Below are 20,952 nucleotides of genomic sequence, written 5' to 3' on the forward strand. Positions count from 1 at the left end.
TTTCATTAGAATGCCACCAAAACATTTCTGCATCGTTTCTTGAACCAGTTTCAGGATTCGTCTCATGAATTCCTCTTTCATCCAGACAATGACTGCTTCTCTTTACTCCCTGTTGTTATGGTTTAAGTCAGCACGTAGGTCCTGATTCCTTCAGGAAATTTAACACAGTTTAGTAAAGAAGATTAACTCCCAGGTCCTTCTTTCTGTTCTGCATTTTGTTGTCTGTTAACACTTAAAGGTCTTTCTTGGTTTAATTTTTTTATGGCTTTTCCTCCAAATATAAGCACCGCTCCGTTTGAACAAAAGTTTTACAGGACATTTAAAAATCCTCATTGGTTGGGAATCCACTCACTCGTCTAAATTTATTTCTATAGCATATTAAACAAACAAAAAAGTTTATCATTTTGATTTACAATAAACGCAGATAATATTATTTGCTGGCGCTCCATAATAATGTAGATTATGTGAGGTGCTTGCTTTGTATGTGGAAGCTGTTCCACAGCTTTTATGTGGTTGGTCAGAATGAAAGCTCAGTGAATGCAGTGCTTCTCAAATAGTGGGGAACACAACCAACCTGGCAACTATGATTATTTTGTACTAAAAATATCCTGTAGTAGTTTATTTATTAAAGCTATTGAGCTGTTACCGGTACATATTTTTGCTGTCAGTGCGCCATCTGGTGGATCCATCAAAGACGAGAGAAGACCTTGTTGTTATGGTCGCTATTGGTCATTTATTTCTTGCAAAAACATAACTGTAGGTGAGAAAAGACAGCAAACGGATCTATTTTGTGATCAACACTGTTAAGTACAGAGAAAATCAAATATTTAAATGAATTTCAATCTTTGCTCTGTGTGACGTATTCATTGCGCATCCTCAGAACTGTTAAAGCCTCCATCAAAATGCAATTTAACCATTTACCCATTCTGTATTTTTGTTATTGCCTTTAAATCACGCAATATTCACACGATTACAACAAAGTACAAAAATAAACACTCCGCCCAAAATAAAAGAATAAAAAAACAAGAAAAACTAAAAATTGTTTTCACAGAAGTTATTCTGTTCGCGCATGCGCAAAGGAGCCAACGGTACAGCTCGGGTAATGACAACACATCCTCCTGGGCTGTGGGCTCTTGCTTATGTCTTACCGGTATGTCCCACCTTAAACCTCAACACTGCAACGTGATTGGCCCGACCATTTAGGAATAGATGTCTAGAATAAGACGGGAAAAATTACCAATTTTTAAACGATATTTAGAAATGATATATTGAGGGCAATGTTTAATTCAATTACACAGTAAAATAGACAGTTAAACTAAACAATTACACTTTAAAAGTGGTCGTTTTTGGATTTAAAGAAGATTGCAGTTTATTTTATGTTTTAATGCAGTTGACTTTTTTTTGTTCATCTGTTGAAAAGATTGGTTAGATGGGGGCGTGAAAACCTTATTTTAAATTACAGGGGGGTGCACCAAGAAAAGTTTGGGAAACCACTGATGAAGTTTGTCTTTAATATTGATGGCTTGATATTATTTTTGCCACATGAGGTTCATAAGTAGTTAAAAGTTGACTGCAGGTATGAGTCGGGCTAAATCTCATTTATATTGTTGTTAATAGTATATAGTTAAAAAAGTCTGGCAATGTTGAAACATTCTAGTTGTTAGAAACTATTGTTATATGTTATAAATGAACCCATAGATATGTTCTAAATTTTAAAAGGGATTCTGGTAATCTGCTTTAATGCATTAAAACAGAAAACAATAACATTTACAGTTTTGCCCCATTTTATTGCGATGTGGGGGCCTGAATGTTTTTCCTTCTTCAAAGGGGTCGCAACAGAAAAACATTTGAGAACCACTGAGTTAATAAACGAATTGGTTGATTTTGAGTATTGTCGTTAAAGGCTTGAGTGTTTAGCTGTAAGTGAAGGCAGTGGTGGATCACATCTGTACTTAGTTTAGTTTTCTAGTATGTAAGGAGAAAATTTAATTTGGTTTTTGCAGAACTAGCTGGAGTCAGCCTTAAGGAGAGTTATCAGCCTTCCCTCAGGTCAGCTGTTGCAGAACCTTGTGATGATGGAGGTCTGGTTTGTTTCTTCCTATAAACTCCTGTCTAGAGTAGGTGTCACGCTTTATCATGCGCTCTCTTCACCGGTCACCCTTTTGTTTCCCGCGTGCTGGCTGCCTGCCCAGCATGTTGCACCTTGGAGCAGCTTACGGTCGGCTGCTGCTGGACGTAGTTTTACAGCGCGAGCTTGTTCACAGCCCAAGCAGCTCGGCCATCTCCACATGTGTGCCTGATCTGATGCGGGCTTCTACTTCATCTTGTTGCAGAGATTCATGCATTGTTCATGGATGTTAGTAGACATTTCAATAAACTCTCCAGCGATGTTTAGCTGAACAGAAAGGCGTTGGTTCAATCACCCTTTTACAAATACAAGAATAATGTGTTCATGTGTTTGAGGTCATGCTCTAGAGAAGCAGTTTGAGTCCTTCTTCAACTGATACTTGATGGTTTAATGTTCTGCTTATGCATTATACCCAGATCAGATAGTTTAAGCTTCTCTAGGACAAAGTTCCTTCAATGCTCTAAGCAATCTCTTAAAATGTGTTGGTTATTAACACTTGCTAACTATTGGCGGTGTATGCCACTGTGTGACCTTTAGTTGTCAACAGAGAAAAGGTGTTGGTGATGCCATCCAAATCTGTGCTGTCGGTTATCTCTGTGCCACACACTGCTCTCACTTATCAGAGGATATAAAGCAAAACAGAGCAGGTTCTCAAGGGTCAATGTTTCCAGGGGCCTGGAGCCAAATGTCATACTGGATACAGAAATCCTATTGCATGAGACGTTGTTTAATACAGAGGCAGACTGCGGATGGTCAGTAAACATTCCTAATACAGAACAGTGGTCCTAGGAAACAATAAGTCCATTTACCACATAGTATCTTCTTAGTAGTTGGTCAGTGCTTCTTTTTCATGAATTACTGCATCCATGCTGCGTGGCGTGGAGGAGATCCGCCCGTGGTTCTTCTTCGGTGTTCAGGAAACCCAGGTAGTGGCTTTCAGGTCATCTGCATCGCTGGTTCTGGCGTCTCTTACCAACCTCTTGACCACAGTCCATAGATTTTCTGCAGGGTTTGGGTCAGGCCAGTTTGCCAGAGGTACCTTAACCTGCTTTTCGGTGACTGTGACTCAATAGTCATCTTGCAATCGAAAGGTTGTGGGTTTGATTCCAGCTACCCCTTGTCCTATGCTGATGTGTCCCTGGGCAAAGTACTTAGCCCCAAGTTGCCTAGAGATCTGTGTATTGGTGTATGAATGTGTGCGTGTTAGTGAGTGTGATTGGATGAATGTGGCTGTAGTGTAAAGCGCTTTGAGTGGTCAGTATGACTGGAAAAGCGCTGCATAAGTTCAGTCAGATTTAATCACCATGGTAACACCAGCGATGTGTGCCGCTACCAAAAGCTGCTGGAAAATGAAATCAACATCTCTATAAAGCTTGTTATCAGAAGGAAGCAGGAAGTGCTCCAAGATTTCCTGGTTGATGGCTCTGATGGGGAAAAAAAAAAAAAGGTGTTTCAATACCAACAGGGAGGTTGGTGGACTTCAACCCCCCTCGCCACAAAACACAAAAAGCTCCTTAAAACATGAAAGGCTCCTGAATCCTACCTTGAAGTATTTTGTGAAAGGAGCTAATAGCTGTCAAGTCAGCAGTCTTCCCAATGACTGTTGGCCATAACATCATATTTCTGCACTTATTTTTATTGCTCTTATGTAGTGTTTAAAAAAAAATTAACTAAATTCTGCATGGTCATTACCTGTTGGGCAGAATAATTAGAATTCACAAAAATACAAACTTCTATGTGTTTCACCTTTTGATTTGAATTACTCAATTAAATAAGCTTTTCAGTTATATTTATATTCTAATTCAAGTAACACTTGTAAAAGCAAGTAGAACCGACTTTAGCAGCAACAGGTCGTAGCAGTCAAAGTGCTTTCATTGGTCTCTCACGGTGTTGTGGAGGACTTTGGGCTCCTTCGTCTTTACAACATTGCTTTAGTTCATTTAGGTTTGCAGTCATGTATTAACAAGGAATTTTCACCAAAGTGGTTCTGTTGCTAAACCAGCGCTGGTTCTAGGGCCAGGTCCAACCTGGTTCTGTAAAAACCCAGCAATGAGCAGATTGTGTTTTGCAGAACCTAGGTTGTTATCACCTCATTATGTCAGCAGAAAACATACTTTGCAGTAGATTGTTTAACCCTTCATTGTTGTGTCTTGAGGTTTTGCCGAGATGAAACGAAGGTTGATCTCCACAAATGGTTGGAAATGTCATCATTTACATTCACACAGCCGTCCTAATGTCAGCAGATTAATGTATAGATGCACTTTTAAACTAAATTTAGGTTACAGTACTGGCCTAAACCCTCTGAAGTAGACTTGTAAGCTGGGTTTAAAATGGCATCTGACTGTTTCTAAACCTAAAACCAAACTGCTAATATATTTAGCTGAGTTTTGCAATGGTTATTCTGTGTGCTGCTTTGGCCCACATTCACTTGCGCAAACAAATGAGCACATTATTCCGATAAATAAATCCTGACGTTCATTGCTTTATGGTGTTCGTCATAAATGTTGCAGATTCAAAGCGAAACTAAGCCAGGAGTTTCATACATGCCGTTCACAACGTTTTGGTTGTGTTTCTTTATGGATCTGCCTCCTGACCCCGCCGGAGCTATTATCGCCTCTGACCGAGCAGAGAGTCGGTGCGAACACAGAACCGGTTTGATAGTTTTGTAGCTTCTGCGCTTCACCACTGGGAACAGAAACAATTAATGCCGAGTAAGCACTAGAAGTGTTTGATGGGAAACTGTATCGCAGAACTTTATAGGCTTTCTTTGGCAACACAGACAAGAACTAAAGTGACGGATCGCTGAAAATCATCCCTTTTGACTGTTAATGCAGGATTTACAGGCGTGTGGCACTATCCTGTTTTTTGTTCGGGTACTTTGTTTTGCTCATTTCTATGGTAAAGTTTAAGTCTGATATCATTTATGCTTGGAAACTAACTACTGTGCAGCTATCAATTTAGTTAATCAATGTTGCAGCTGTACAACAGCATCCCTCCTGCCCACAACCCTCAGCGTCTGCAGGTACTCTTTACAGAAACTAATAGGAGTTACTGTACTATTGTACCTGAGGCAAAAGTGGTCCGCAATGTGCAGCAGCATGTGGGTGGGAGACAGCACTGCTTGACTGGGCTTTGAACAGCCAGAGAAAACCAGGGATGGTTTGGAACCATTACAGGAATTTCATTAAAACGAGGTCAATCTGTCGAAATGGGATGCTTTTAAAATTGGAACAGTTTTGAAAACAAAAAAAAGTCCCTAAACCTTGTTACTTATAACCGGCCTATGCCTCAGAGGACCTTGAAGAAACAGCTGTACATCTGCCACAGTTGGTAGGGGAGTCACTGGTAGCTGACAGAAGTATTGAGTCTGTCATTTACTATGTGTCGTGTTAGTTTCACAGTGCATGCACATTGTGGGTTCCCCTGGTACTTAGCATCAGCCTCCCGTTGTTTAAATAAGAAGTAAATCTTTTGCAAACGGGAATGAAAATTTGAGAACAAAGTGTATGTTGCGCAGAACGGTTTAATGCGTGTTCTTCTGATGCTCTGTGTCCCTTTTTTTCAGTCAGTCAGGGGGAAACAGCCGACACAGCAATCCTGACAAACGCTGCGCCCTTGGGGGATTTATTACAAATGGTGACAAACCAAGTGTTATCGGACTCTTTTTTTCATACTGTATTACATTAAGCACTGAACAACATGAGCTACTGCTTAAATACAGCGTTGCAACTATAACGTTCTTCATTCCCGTCCACAGCGGTCTACAATAAATAGCAATAAGTTACTGGTACCCGTTTCTCTTCCTCTGAGGAAAGACCTTCAACAAGTTGTAATTCACCTTCGCCTTCATGGTTGTAAAGATAAAATCGCTTTAGTGTCACACCAATCCCTTTTATTCTTAACGAGGCCACCTCTTAGCGATCATCCAGTAAGTAGCAATGAAATAGCACGCATATCCACCCGTTTTCTGCCTTTCAACCCTCCATTTGTTCAAAACTCCAGTCTTTACGTTTTAGTTGGCAGTTCGTTCGTCCGCTGCTCCGTGTGCAGACTGGACTGTTGGCATATTTACACGACTTCGTCCTGTCACTCTGCTTCCTGCGAGCACAGGCATTTCTGCCGGGCCTCCGTGTCCTCGAAGGTGACCTTCTTGTTCCGCCTGGGGTCGATCCAGGAGTTATGGATCACCACGTTGTTCGGCGTCGGCTCCGCCTCCACGACGGACACCACCCTCTTCTTCATCTTGCTCTTGAGGACCTTCTGGAACTTTTGCCGGGTGAAGGCGTACAGGAGCGGATGAAAGATGGTGGTCCCGTACGCCATCACCAGGAAACCAAGCCGAAGGCGCACAGTCAAGTCACTGGGACCGGTGCTGAGGATGATCGTGTTGAGAACCGTTATCGGAGTCCAGCAGAGAAGGAACGTGGAGATGATCAGGAGGGACATCCGAAAAACTCGTTTCTGCCGCTCCCTTCTCTCCCGGTGGCGCTTCACTGCTCGCCGTAGTGCGATTATGACGGAGACCGACGCCCGCATGCCTATAGGCGCGTTTCCGCCGACCTTTCCTGCGGTGCTGCTCTGCGAAGCCTCCGTTGACTCTGCTTGCGTGGCGGTGCTCAAAGAGATGGCGTTTTTGCTCTTTTGCTTTTTCTTAGGCAAGTTGTGTTGAAAGCGTGTCCCGATGCGAATGTTCAGAGCCTGAAGGATCTTGTAGTAAGTTACCAGCATCACCACTGCTGTGAAAAAGAATATGGGGATCTGTGCGAGCAGGTGGTAGTACAGACCCAGCTCTGAGTAATAGCCGTTCATGTGAGAGACCGTCGCTATCGCAGTCTGGTTTACCGAGCCGGGTCTGATGAAGAAGCCCACCTCCATGAACGGGACCAAAAAGCTGAAAAAGGATAGAGCCCAGATGGATCCCAGCAGGGCCACAGCTCGACCCATCGTCAGCACGCGGTTCGCCGGTCGCACCGAGATATCGTAGCGGTCCACGGTGATGGCCAGGACGTTGGCCGCAGTCGCCACGCTCGCAAAGGAGACGCACGCCTCATGGAAGCAGCTGATCAGGGGCATGTCCGCCTCCAAAGGAAGTAGGATCACCACAGCTGTGAGCGGGATGCAGCCAACACAGACCTGGAACAAGAAATGATTCACATCACATTCTAAATACAGCAGGTTTTTTAAAAAAAAAAAAGGTTTAGCACCAGAGCTGATAAGAATAGAGGCTTTGAATGAAGTAAAATTGACTGGAAAGGTTACCGGTTATATGCTATAAACTGCATTTCCTTCTGATCTGAGAGGACAGAAGCAGTAAAAGCGGAATGAACTCGATTCTTGGGTTGATGAGAGATAAATGCTAGAGATGCACCAATAAGTCAACCAGAGATTGGACTTGGGCAATTTTCCTTCGTTTGGCCATGATCAGTGCTCAACAGCTCTCATCTTCTTTTAAAAACTGTCCTTACTATAATTGACGAATCAATCTAAAAAAACATATTCCTTAGATTTGTAAAAAGTGTAATTTTATTTTTGACCTCTGCTAAAACAATCCAGGAAGTCCCTGTGCAGCTGCTTCTCACATAAAGCCTAATGTACAGCTGCATGTTTCTCCTCAGTGGATGTGGTTTTGCTGCCTTTTCAGCCATTTGACATGATTGGTTTGCTTAATGAGAAAGCGATTGGGTATTTGTGCAAAAGAAAAAATGCACTTATCAGCCTCTTCATTGGGAACTCCTCACTATTACCGAGTTTGACCCCTTTCTTGGCCTAATTCTTCAGCTCATAGTTTCAGTGAGTGTGTCAGAGAGATTCCTCGGAGATCTTGCATCACACAGTTGCTGTTGGTTTCTAGGCTGCTCATCCGAAATAAAAACAAAAAATAAGTAAATGAAAACCAGATCTGGTGACTGTGGAGGTGGAGTAGAGTAAACTCATCGTGTTCCGGAAACCAGTTTGAGATGATCTGATCTTTGGGGCGTGGTTCTTTATCCTGCTGGAGGTAACCATCAGAGGGGTCCACTGTGGTCACAAAGCGATGGTCAGCAACAATAGTCAGGTAGGCTGTGGGGTTTAAATGAAGCTCAGTCGGTACTGAGGAGCCTGAAGTGCTCCAGGATTATCCCACACACCGTTACGCCACCACCTACAGCCTGAACTGTTGATACAATCCATGCTTTCTTGTTGTTTCAACCTAACTCTGACCCGACCATCTAAATGTTGCAGCTGAAATCGAGACTCCAACCTGTTATTCTCGAGTTTCCTGTTCTCAGCTGATAAAATGGCACAAGGTGTATTATTTGGCCGCTGCAGCCGATCCGCTCAAAGATTTGTTTAGAAATACTTCACATATCCTGGTTGGGACCAGTGGTAATTTAAGATTTTTCGTCTGTCCACTCTTCTCCGGCTTTAACGGGGCACTTTCATCCTCACAGCTGCTACTTCAGACTATTCTCTGTGAACGTGAGAGATGGTTGTGTGTGAAAAATCCCTGCAGATTAGCAACCAACAACGTCGCCACGTTCAAAGGCACCCAAAACCCCTTTCTTCCCTATTCTGATGCTCTGTGAAATTCAACAAGTCATGTGCAGCACGCGTAAACAGGCGGACCTGTTAAAGTGGCTGGTAGTTGACGTTTCACATGGCAAATGAAATAAATGATTTGATGTAATTCAGATGGATGTGATTTTGTTCAGATAGCAGGTTCAAATTTGAGTCTTCAATCATGTTATTACGTAATGTTGAGAAAAAAAATATGAAGGTATGAAATAGTGGAAGGGAGAACTCACCAACACATCCACCACATGCAGGTTCATGGTGATGATATTGGAAACGGAGCTGATGAGGTTCTGTTTCATGCAGTAGAGGACCAGCACCGTCAGATTGGAGCTGAGGCCCAACACGATCTCCAAAACCAGAAAGCTTGTCAAGGAAACCTTCCAACAGAAATCACACGGTGGAGATTCTGTCTTTTTGTAGTGAAACAATACAAGATTTCATTTTTCTCACATTTAGTTAACCGACTAATCTCTAATTAATTATATGGGACATTGTTACCTATGAAAAAGCTCTACTGTATCCTGCGGGCCGGACTAAAGGGAGTACCTGGAAGCTGATAGGATAAACGGCCTCGGAGGAAGTCAGATCGAGGTCGTACAGGTCAGGCGTGTCGTGCACAGTCATGTTGCTCATTGTAGCGACAGAGATCAGCACTGCAGCTGTGTGCATTATCCTGTCAGTAAGAAGTGACCTGGAGAGAGGTTTGCACACAAACAGACTTCTGTTAGATGTGAAAGTAGCATGTAGTGCAGTCATTTCAGCCAACTGTTTGTATTAACCCAGTTCATACATCTTATCCCAGCCTAACTCCAGCTACATGAATTCTATATAAAAAGAAATGTTGTGATCAATAGGCCAAATATAATAAAGATGCCTCTACTGTTAGAAAATTTACCCGGTGAACATTGCATTTTAGTTAAAGCACCTTTTGCAGCAATTCCAGCTGCATGTGTGTTTGGCTCAGTCTGTATTAACACTCCACATCTTGCCTCTGGGATTTCTGCCCATTCCTCAACACTAAAGTGCTGCAGCTCTGCCATGTTGGGATGGTTTTCACTTGTGAAGAGCAATCTTCAAGTCTACCACAGATTCCCATTTCGATTGACGTCTGGACTTTGACTAGGCCAGTCTAACACATTTTAAATGTTTACTCTTTTAAACCACTCGAGTGTTGCTTTGGCAGTCTGCTTCAGGTCATTGTCCTGCTGGAACCTGAACCTCCTTCCCAGTCTCTGATCACAGGCAGACTGACACAGAACATCCCTGTATGTATCACCACCCATCTTTTCCTTAACTTGGACCAGTTTCCCCGGCCCTGCAGCTGAAAAACATCCTCACAGCATGTTTCACTGCTGGCATGGTGTTGGGTTGATGGGATTGTTGGGTTTGCACCAGACATATTGTTTCCCCTAGTGGTTGAAAAGTAATTTTTTTTGTCTCATCTGACCAGAGCACCTTACTCCATAGATTTGAGGAGTTGTCCACGTGCCTTTTGGCAAACTCAAAATGTGCCTTCTTATTTTTAATACTAGGTAATGACTTTCTTTCTGGCCACTCCTCCATAAACCTAGCTCTGTGGAGCGTCCAGCTTATTGTGGTCTTATGGACAGATCCTCCAGTCTCTGCTGTGGACATATAAACAACTCATTTGGATATTTTTTTTCTTTCTCAGTCCAACCAAGGAATTTTGAATATCTAAACATAGCTTACATCTGAATGTTGGTTGTATTTTTAGGGTTACAGGTCAGAGTTCAATCTGTCTGGACTGCTCGACTGAAGTGTGTGAGGACTTCTTGAACTTTTTCCTGGACACAAGGTTGTGAACATTAGAGCTCTCATTTCTCATTCCTGCTATGACCATCCCATCTCTGTAAGATACTCGGCTGTTTTTGACCTGTTTGAGCTTTTTAGTAATCCCTTTTTAAGAGAGATAATTAGTGATATGAAACCTGCTGGGTCTCCACATGATCCAGTCCCGCCTCGTCTTTTTAAATAACTTTTCTCCACCTTGGCACCTATATTCTTAATATCATCAACAGCAGGAATTGTTCCTTTAAATTTTAAGCATGTGAGGGGCAAACACAGCTAATTTAAAAGATTGGCATTGACTACGTTCACACTGCAGGTCTTAATGCTCAAATCCAATTTCTAATAATAATGCATTTAATTTACACTGCACTTTCCATCAAAAGATCTCAAAGTACTACAGGTAAAAAAGAGAAAAGCATAAAACATTTTTTTTAATTGCGATCTGCATCAGACTTCTTTCTGAACGGTTCAAGACCGCAAAGCGACCCGCTTGCTCAGATAACAGGAGGAGACATCACACAGCAGCGCACTGTTTATGAAAGTAGTGCTGAATGTAATGCTTTCTAGAAGTGTTCAATAAAGTTTCGTTACATGGAAAGCTGCCGGCATCTCTCCTTTTTATTAGAAAGCTGTTGAGCAATGGGAGCCGATAATATTAAGACCAAATCATAGCGAGACGAAATAAGGTCAGAAGAAAGCAGCACAGCTATTAACAACGGCCTTCTATGGAGCGCTAACTGCTATTACTGTGCGTGGATGTAGTGAGAGGCAGGAGAGTGAAAGACGGATAAAATGCAGATTTGGCTTACATTTCCCAGCAGTGTCAACTAGCCTAGACTTTTCAGCCAATTTCTAAACTCCCTTTGTCTTTCCAAGGTTCTGGAAAAAATAGTTTAGCATCAACATAATTCTTTTTCTGGATAAGAGCAAGGTGTTTGAGCTGTTCTAGTCTGGTTTTAAACCTCGCCACAGTACTGAGTCAGCTCTGCTGAGGGTTTTTAATTATGTACTTTTAGCCACAAATGCTGATCACTGTGTTGTTCTTCTTCTGTTGGATATAACAACTTCCTTTGATGCAGTGGACTATAAAATTCTCCTTTCCCCACTAGAAACCAGGGTCGGTATTTGGGGGGTTGCTCTAGATTGGCTCTGATCCTATCTAACAGGGAGTTTCTGTGTTTGTGTCAGAATCTCTGATTCCCATGCCACACCTCTCTCATGCGTGGCGCCTCAAGGCACTCCACTAGGGTGGTCTCCATTTTTATGCAGATGACAGTCTGATTTTTATGTGACTAAAAAATTAAAAATAGTTACTGTTACTCAACAGCATTGCAGAAATCAAGTCATGGATGTCAACAAATGTCTTACATCTGAACAATAAAAAGACTCAGGTCATGTTTTTTGGGCCCAGTGACCTCTGTAAGTGTTGACCCGGGACCTTTAAGTCAATATCTGGCACACACTGCTACAAACCTGGATGTAAGACACTTGTAAGTTTTTAAAAGTAATTTTATTTTCGACTAGACCAATTATGAAACACTTGGTTCTGCATGGTGGTTAAAACATCCCTGTTGTACTTTCACTGCCTTCTGTTTGTGTCTGCAGCGACGTGTCTGAAACAAAATGCTAAATGGTAATTTTAGTTTCAAACAGTAATTCTAACTATATTAACAGCTATGCTATTTATTTCAACCTGGAGCCATTCCTTCCAATTCAAGAAGCTGCCAGAAAACAACCCTGAAACATCTGAGTGGGAGCACAGAACCGTAATACATAGAATGTGCCTCACTAGGGATCACATGAAATCTCTGTTTTGTCCTCATTACTTTCTAATCATTTCTGATCTAATATTATATAACCCCCCCCCCCCCCCAATTTTACACTCTGTTATAAACTTGTTTTCCTTGAGCTGAAACATACTTGCTCGCTTACTCCAAATGGATTTAGTACATTTCCAGTTAGCATTTTTGTTCTTGTTGTAATTCCTAATGTCCCACATGCTCATGGGAATTGTGTATTGAGTTTATAGCATTTTTTTTCAAACTCTCATTAGTTTGTTAGTTGGTTGTTAGTATTCAATATGCTTTGATTTGTTCTTTCAGTTTTAAATGAAACAATCCCCATCTTAAAACCCTATTTTTTATATCTACATTTTTCATATCTACATTTATATCTCAATTTTTTGTATCTGCATTGTCATAATCACTGAAATAGTCTTGTTATCAAGCTCTACCAGTGGGTCATTTCTGAAGCTGTGACTGGCAGTTTATTGAATTTCATAGATTTACAGTATGGATTTTAACACGTCTAAAAGATCCATGGTGGCCTGATTTAGCTGGTGCTTTTTGTGAATGTGTTGTAGTGTCCAGTTTTTCAGAGGGTGATGCTGCAGTGTTATTAACCTAATGCTGCCTTTCATCCCATATCATTGAACTGCGTGGCAGAGACTTAATAGGAAACTGCGTTCTCTCACAGTGCTTAAAAATTTGAATTATTGATTATAGAAACTGACAGCTGTTTAATGCAGGCTAGATATTTACCACCCATAAGTTCCCCGCACAACCCCACCTCAAAAACCAACCACTTAGTAAATAAATGAAACCAGACTTTCATTTTGCTATAAAAATAACCATAATAATACGTGTTTGGAATCAATATTCGTTCACAAGACAAGCCTCATCTGTCATGTATATGTAAATTTAAGCTCAAAATTATTCATATACCCACCAGAGTTAGCTTTAGATTAATCTTCATTTTCTTTTCTATTTTCCAAGTATGTTTTTTTTTTTTTTTTTTTTTTTCCTGACAGGAGGACTTGAATCTGATAGAGAATCTCTAGAAAGAGCTTAAGGTTAGGACGATGACGAGCTAAAAGACTTTGAGCTCACCACCCAAAGATAAACCATAAGTATTCCAGAGGAAACATCAGGGGAAAAAAAGCCAGTCTTCCAAAGGTGTAAATACTGTAGGGCTAGCTGTACGAAGAAGACGTTGAATCTGAATGATTGTGATTAGATCATTAAGACATGCCGTAAAAACCCAGGCCTTTGTTCCATTTTAAAGCCTTATACTGTTTTCATGCATATTTATTTATATATATATATATATATATATATATATATATATATATATATATATATATATATATATATATATATATATATATTTGAAACCAGTAATGTCTGAACAGTGCTTATTATTATTTAAAGTTTGACTATATATCCTGGATTTAAGGCGGTCCTTGCAGTTCTGCTTTTCCTGCTGAAGCGGTCCATCGACCACTAGAACCCACAATGACAAAACCTTTGTTCCCTTGTGGTTTGGACCGAAGACAATAAAACGCAGGTGTGTTATCAGGCTTTGACTCACCGCTCCTTTCCATCAGTGTCCTCTTCGGCTCATCTGTCAGTCACCGCAGGGATCCTACCGGAGCATGTCACCTCATCCCCCTATGTTGGGACTTTGAGGTCACTTTCCATCATGTCCTCAGGCTCTATAATGATCTCTCTTTATCAGCTTAACATAATCTGTCAATTCCTGATGTGTCTTCACGTTTAGGGACGCTAGATATTCAAAGTGCAAAGGGTAAAGTCACTTTGCAAGCCCAGAAGCAGCACGCACCCACCCCTCCTTCGAAGGCATGTGCTTTGCAGCATCAGTGCTGCACAGTGCACTAAGATCAATGGTGTCTTTCATACAAAGCTCAGTCTTGTCATTGTCCTTTTGTGTTTGAACCGTTGTCATCTCCGGGTGAAAAATAATGCCAGTTCCAGTACAATCCTCCCCTCTCCACCAATCACTGTTATCCAGGTATGTTTTTCACACTTTCACACTTATCTGTGACTTTTATTTCTTCAGGTTGCAGGTGCGAAATTCCAGAAAACACAAGAGAGGAAAAAAATTGCAAGAGAAACCGCAACAGAGAGAGAAGGCAAACGTATGTGTGTGTGGGCTCGCTCTGGTGAATTTGATTCATGTCAGATCCCTTTAGTCCAAACATGAAACCACAGGCTGGAGACCTTGATGCAGGTCGCGTCAATCTCCAGAGCTCTTCACATCTGGACGCGCATGTGTTTTTTTTCTTTTGCAATACTTTATAAACGGCGGCAATGGTGGAAGCAGAGAAGTGTGTCATGTCCCTCAGCCATCACTTCCCCAGTGACGGTCCTCTGCTCCCATTCAGCTCCTGTGAAGACAAAGAAAGAAAGGGGAAAAATGTGGGTCACCTTGAAATAGATGGTTATCCTGTGGTCTGGCTGTTGCATCACATGCTCCCAGTCCAATTACAGCTCAGCCGTCATCCCCTGACACTTGCGCGCGCGGCTTAGATGCCTATCTGTGAGAGGTTACAGAGTTGTTTGTGTGCATGAAGAGTGTCAGTTTAATCAGTTTTAGTTGCCCTGCTCTGTGTCTTTGATGCTTCTCATCACATGTTGTAAAGCAAATGAGCAGCGAAAACTGGGAGCTACTTATCTGCAGACTATCTGAGTTTATTATGTACTGACTTGCTGGCTAGTTTAAACACGTATTCCATTAGTTATGAATTGCAGGATTTTATTTTTCAATGTGATCTATTTTTGTTCAGAATAAGTTGATACGCTTTCTTGTATCTTTAGATCTTTACCACTTTCCCTAATCAAAACGGAGTATAAATGGGAATAAATGAGAAAATCTAAAATATTGCTTTTTTTTGGTGACCTAAGAAATATTTTATTTGAATCATTTAAAAAAGTCATCCATAAAAAATGTCTGAAGAGTTGTGAGGTTTTGCATGTGTAGCGTTTCAGTTCGAGTGGTCCACAGTTTCCATCTTAATCTTAAACTACCCCAGATAATGACTAAAACCCATGAGACAGTTCATCTGGTATAACCTTTATACCTTTATAATCCAAGAATGTTTTGTTGATCTATACGTAGACATTATTTGAACTTCTCCCAAATCGCATAGATTCAGTCCAAGTTATGTAAAATCTATGTTTAATCCCTCTCTACAAAAAAACCTGAACCTTTTATTCTTGCAAACTTGCTCCATCAGAACTATGGCTACAATTGTATGTTTTGAATCTCCAGGACAGCGCCTACATACCCAAAAACACAAACATGGATGCATACAATGTAGGTTCCACTCAGAAATTAAATAACGCAGCTTGAGTTTGTGTTCAAGCAGCTTTTATGTGCAATTTAGTCAAAGAAATTAGCATCTTCCAAATTAAACTGCACACACTACTATACAATCTTTGTTGGCGTAGTTATCCTGCTCAATGAGCATGACAAATGGCAAACTCCAATACTTGGTCCAGACAATATATTTTGTTTGTGTCAAAGAAATTTAATGGATGCAAATAAGCTGAGATTGTCACTCACTAAAATCATAAAAAACTAGTTTCTTTTTATTTATTCTCTGAGAAAACCTTTGCACACGGACGGTGTTTGCATTGGTATGATATAATAGAAACCTAATTAGAGAAATGAATGTTTTTGATGAGTCTTGAGATTTTCTGGTTTAAATCCATATAAAGAAACTGAATCGTACTTAGCCTCAAACAATAAAATAACACATCCAAAAAATAATGGAAAGTCAGATGTAAACTGCAAATATTCCTGTGTTTTTGTCAAGTGTAGATGTAAATACACATCGGTCTGTGCGCCGAGGAGCATAAAATGCATGTAAACCATCTAAGGGGCCCTTTTTAGTCTCACTGAGAATAAAATGGTGTCAGATCAGCAGATTATTCCTAACAAGTCAAGTGTGACGATTCATAAGGCGGACAAGGTGTTGGCAATCACACATGTCCATAAATAGCTGCTTGAAGGTGCACGCAGTTGTGGAACGATGTCAGCTTTGGGCGCTGCTGTAGGACATCGCAGATGGAAGAATTCAGAGGGAGCGTGTTTTCAGAGATCCTAAAAGATGATGATGTTGGCCGGTTTAGATTGCCAAAGGACAAATGTGTTGGAGCTCTGCGTGGAACTGGCTCCAACGTTGCAGAGAGACACTAGGAGGAACCCTGCGTTGCTGGTTGCCAGTTCAGGTGCTGATTATCCTGCATTCTTTGTAACCGGAGTTGTTCAGATGGAGTTGGCTGACAGGCCGGGTATTTTACAGTCATGACTGAGCCCTCCCATGCCAGCCGTATGGGACAGCCTAATGTATAAAATTCCCCTAAAGTGTGCCTAAATAGACTCGCGGCATATTTTTTTTTTTGCGAATTGAAAGCTTGTTCGTATAAGACACGCGTGACTCATTTGTGATGTACAAATGCGCCTCACAAGTGGCACTTTGGCCTGGTTCAACTCAGGATTTCTCCACACTATAATTATTGAGATGATAGCAGTGATGGGAGCAAAGTGTAAGCAGGGACTGTGTGCGATGCCTGGCTCTTAGGTGTGTTTTTCTGTGACAAACTGCCTTGTTTTAAAGATTGAATGTGCTTCACAGGTTTTGTGCGGCGCCGGTTGTCCTGATAGAAGTATGGGAGGCGTAAGTCATGCAATTATAACGATTTGATATACGATCAGCGTTAAGCTGTAATGGAGCTCAATGCAGCAGCTAGGTAGTGGCGTTTGGATTTGACGCGTAAATTGCTTCATATTTCTATTTTCAGTCAAGGATCGAAATTCAGCTCCGGCCATGTTCGCTGCATTTGCCACCTTCTGCCGCTCCATCTTTTAAATTTTATTGCTCATACCAGAGAAAATGGTGGCAAATAATATTAAACTTTTTGTCCCTACGCCGAGGTCGGTGTTTGATATTCAGTGAAATTCTTTTCTTTTTTTGCCTTACTGAATGCCATAGCCATGGTTATTTGGACATGTTGTGGCCGCTTCCAGCTATTTATGCTACTTCGGGTACTTTGCAAAATTTCCCACAAATCAGGATTTATCAAGACAAGGTGTGCTCTGACATCTTTACGCACGGTTTCGTACATCTGAATTTGTTTGCGCACCGCAAGTTTCAATATTTCCCCCTACCTTAAACTTGTATGCAATTTTTTGTACATGAAGCTCCCTGGTCGATGAGGTTTGGAATTATTCGGCCAAAATTACCTGCACAAACATAATTGTTCTACTGATTAATTAACAAAAACTTTTATACCTACCGTTTTTTAAGAATTGTCTTATTTTATATTCATCCGTGTCTCCAGGGTGTGTTTGTCCTTTGACAACCATTTTGTAGCAATGCTTTTTTTTTTTTACTTTGTTTTGTTTGTTGAGGGAATATTTCTTTCTGAGGGTTTGAAAGTCGGGAATAGTCCTTTTTTGTGCAAAAGGCAGTGAGTCATAGGTGCTGCATTTTAAAATTTCCATATCTGCCTCCAGTTTTTTTTTTTTTTTTTTTTTTGTATAATGGCATCCCATAATTTGAGAGTTGTTTCAACCAAAGGTTATCGGTATTGTTTAATAGATAGAATAGTACATTGACTTCAATACTGTTTTTTGGGGCAACTTTCCCTCTGTTACCCCTCCCACAGAACATCTGCCTTCTTTACCTTTTAAATCGTACAGGTTTTCTAAATATACATTTTTATATGTGAAGATAGCAACTCCACTGTTATGTCCTGATTTATACAGGGAAAAAAATAAGTAGGTAAAGCCCATTATCCCTAATTTCAAATGTTCTCTATTAATTAAATGGGTTTCTCATTTTGGACAGAATTTTACTAAGTTTAACTGGGTTAAGTAGACCATTAACATTAAGAGTAGTTGCATTTACCTTGTTACTAATCATGGCTGGTTTATCTTTAACACCTTCGTTTAGAGATATGAGGAAAATCCTTGACAGATTGACTCTCAAAGCATATGCAGAACAGAAATTTAAACACACACACACACATATATAAAAAATGTGATTTTAAGATATAGGTCTCTAACAAATGACCCTGAACTAGCCTAGGAAAGCCATCGACGTTAGGGGGAAAACATCCATTAAAAAGGAAGGAAAGGCCCCCAATTGAGCCTCTACGGCTACAGAAGCAGTCTGTTCGTTACCTATGCCTGAATTCCTTTCTCATTTAAACTGGGGTCAGGGAGTGAGTCAAACATTAGAGGATCTAAATAAACATATTAAACTTAAATGGCCTTGGCCATGGTCTCCTGAACCAGTGCGGTCTCTTTCTTATATTCCTCTCCTGGTCCTCTCTGGACCCCTGCTGTTTCAGTTCTGTCTCCTTCCAGGCGATGCTGGAGCGCGGCTCAGACAAGCCTTTCTTTGGTGTAATCACCGTGACAAGCAGTGGCTCTGTGTGCCCTCTTGATATCCAGGTTCATATTCCAGTCAATCCCTAAAGTATCTCAAAGTAGCTTTTTCACAATATTCATCATGAATGACCCCTCTGCTCCCACTGGCACATTATGTGTCCGTATATTCTCTTTCCTGGATCTTCGCTACTGATCAAGCAATTTATTCTCTTGTCGATTCATCGCTTCAATCATCTTGCTGAACACCTGTTCTACGTTTCAAGCACGTTCTTCCGCTGCACCAGTTCCTTCTTCAGCCTCCGTTGTCTTCTGGCGTACGCTGATGAGTTCTGACTGGATATCATTTCATTGTTTTTGTACCTTTGTGAAACTCTCCTACTCGGCCTAGAGCCTCCTTTCAGAGTGGAAGGGCATTAGTAGTATTTTTTTTTTTTTTTTTTTTTGATGCCGCGGTCCTACCTGTTTAATGTTTGGTGGTTTTTGGGGGATTAAATCAACCAATTAGCTTTTGCTGCCAAGCAGAACAGTGTCCCCTGGAGACCCCACTAAAATTGATGGGAAACTGTTTCCTCTCATTCTCATTTAAAGCAGCTTTAGTGTTGCTCAGTGTGTGACGGTAAAAGTGAATCAAAGTCAGCGCTGTTAGCTGACAGCAGTGGTGGGGCTTCTTTGCTTTGAGGCATTTAATAAAAATTTGATAAAAGCAGACTTTTAGTATTTGTACCGCAAATCACTGATCAGAGTGAGATAAGAAAACACTCTCTGGCTCATTGATTGGTGTTGTGGTCTTTGAAATATTTTGCACAGTAGGTAATAAACATGTAACATAGTTTCCCAGTTTGTAGATTCTTCAAAGCAAGGTGAGGCTTTTGAAGTAAAATATGGAGCTGAAGGGTGGCACAGAGTGGAAATATCCTAAGTGTAAAAATGTTGGTCAGAAATCTGCTTAAACTCTGAACTGGAATCCAAACAACAGCGTCTCCAGCTGTGTAATCTGTCGATTGCTTCTCCCGGCTGATTGGCTTCCAACACGAGTGGTCGGAGTCAGGCAGTCCGTCTCCGGCAGACTTGGTGAACTACGCTGTGAATTGTTCTGTAAGACTCTTCTTCTTCTTGGTCCGATATTCTCCAGAGAAAACCCCTCGCTGTGTAAAATCCTGCCTCCTAAACATGCCGTGTTTATGAAAAGCAGAGTGTGTATATTTTTTTTGCAGTGACTTCATGCCACTCATGCAGACCAGCAACAGCGTTATTATGATTGTGTCATGCATAGGATTACCTCTTCAGAAAGAGACAGTTTGTCTGTGTTGCTGAGATGTGGTGAAGAACGGTCCTTCTCTGTGGAGCTTTGTAATCTCTGTCACCCAGGGTACCATGCTGCCCACAGGTACTGCTGAGCCTCAGCTTAGTTCTCCATCAATCAGTCTCTTACAGCACGCCGTTGAATCCTTTCAGAATGTAAAATTAAAGAGCAGAAAGCATGCAGCGAGAGAGGCTGGAGCAAACGGTGGAGACACAGACGCTGCTGCTCTTCCTCTCCTCTCCGCTCTCTGTTGTGCTTTTTTTCTCTCCGTCTCTCTGTCATGCTTCCTGCCTCCAGTAGCCCTCCCTACTCATCTATCACTCCCTCCTCCTCCATTACCCATCTCTCTAAGTGTCTTTTTTTATTTTTTTTTGCGTGTTCTCTCCTCTAAACCCATGTGCTTGACTATTAGCTGCCTTCTCATATTTATACCCCTATAATTTAGTTTATTCATATCATTTGTCATTGCTGCATCCAATCCACAATTTTTTTCCCCCCCACTTTTTCCGTTGTAATTTCACAAGTTTATATGACCTGATTTTTAAAGCCCAGACAAAAATGGTGTCCATGGCAATCGTAATGACAACTACGTCCTGGCAGGACTTTGGCCCCTCCTCCACTGTTTGTGTTTGCATAGCACCTGCCGGATGGTGCATGCCTGATTGTTCCAACCTGGCTACCATTTGAGCAGTTACAGAGTTTCCTTATTGCCTGCCGAGTGTATCTGGAGTGAAGCTTTTCAGCGGACTAATTAGGGGTACTTGGCATTGGCATGGCAACAATGGCACTACCAGGCAAAGCAAACCCAGACTGATAGATCAGTATTTAGATTAGAGCCCTTCTGTTGTCTTCCGCTGTTCATATTTCTCGGTTTGTGAAATAAACTGTGTTGACCTTTTTTCCTGTAAACATGCTGTATCTTTTTAAATAATTGTTTCCCAGAGAAGAAAAAAAAAAG

The 20,952-nt window shown here is 41.2% G+C and overlaps 2 protein-coding genes across 2 annotated transcripts in view; one reads left to right on the forward strand and one right to left on the reverse strand.

Moving 5' to 3' along the window:
• Positions 1–20,952, forward strand: part of cog5 (component of oligomeric golgi complex 5) — a 73,319-nt gene that overhangs the window by 10,912 nt on the left and 41,455 nt on the right. The window lies entirely within an intron of this gene.
• On the reverse strand, positions 5,358–20,278 carry LOC105924824 (G-protein coupled receptor 22). Its single transcript, XM_036148928.1, has 5 exons — positions 19,971–20,278; positions 13,862–14,678; positions 9,230–9,374; positions 8,914–9,060; positions 5,358–7,261 (listed from the first exon to the last, which is right to left on the reverse strand). The coding sequence occupies exons 3-5, from the start codon at positions 9,350–9,352 to the stop codon at positions 6,215–6,217; spliced, it is 1,317 nt and encodes a 438-aa protein (XP_036004821.1). The 5' UTR covers positions 9,353–9,374; positions 13,862–14,678; positions 19,971–20,278; the 3' UTR covers positions 5,358–6,214.

Source organism: Fundulus heteroclitus, chromosome 17 (assembly GCF_011125445.2).
Source record: "Fundulus heteroclitus isolate FHET01 chromosome 17, MU-UCD_Fhet_4.1, whole genome shotgun sequence".
Taxonomy (NCBI): domain Eukaryota; kingdom Metazoa; phylum Chordata; class Actinopteri; order Cyprinodontiformes; family Fundulidae; genus Fundulus; species Fundulus heteroclitus.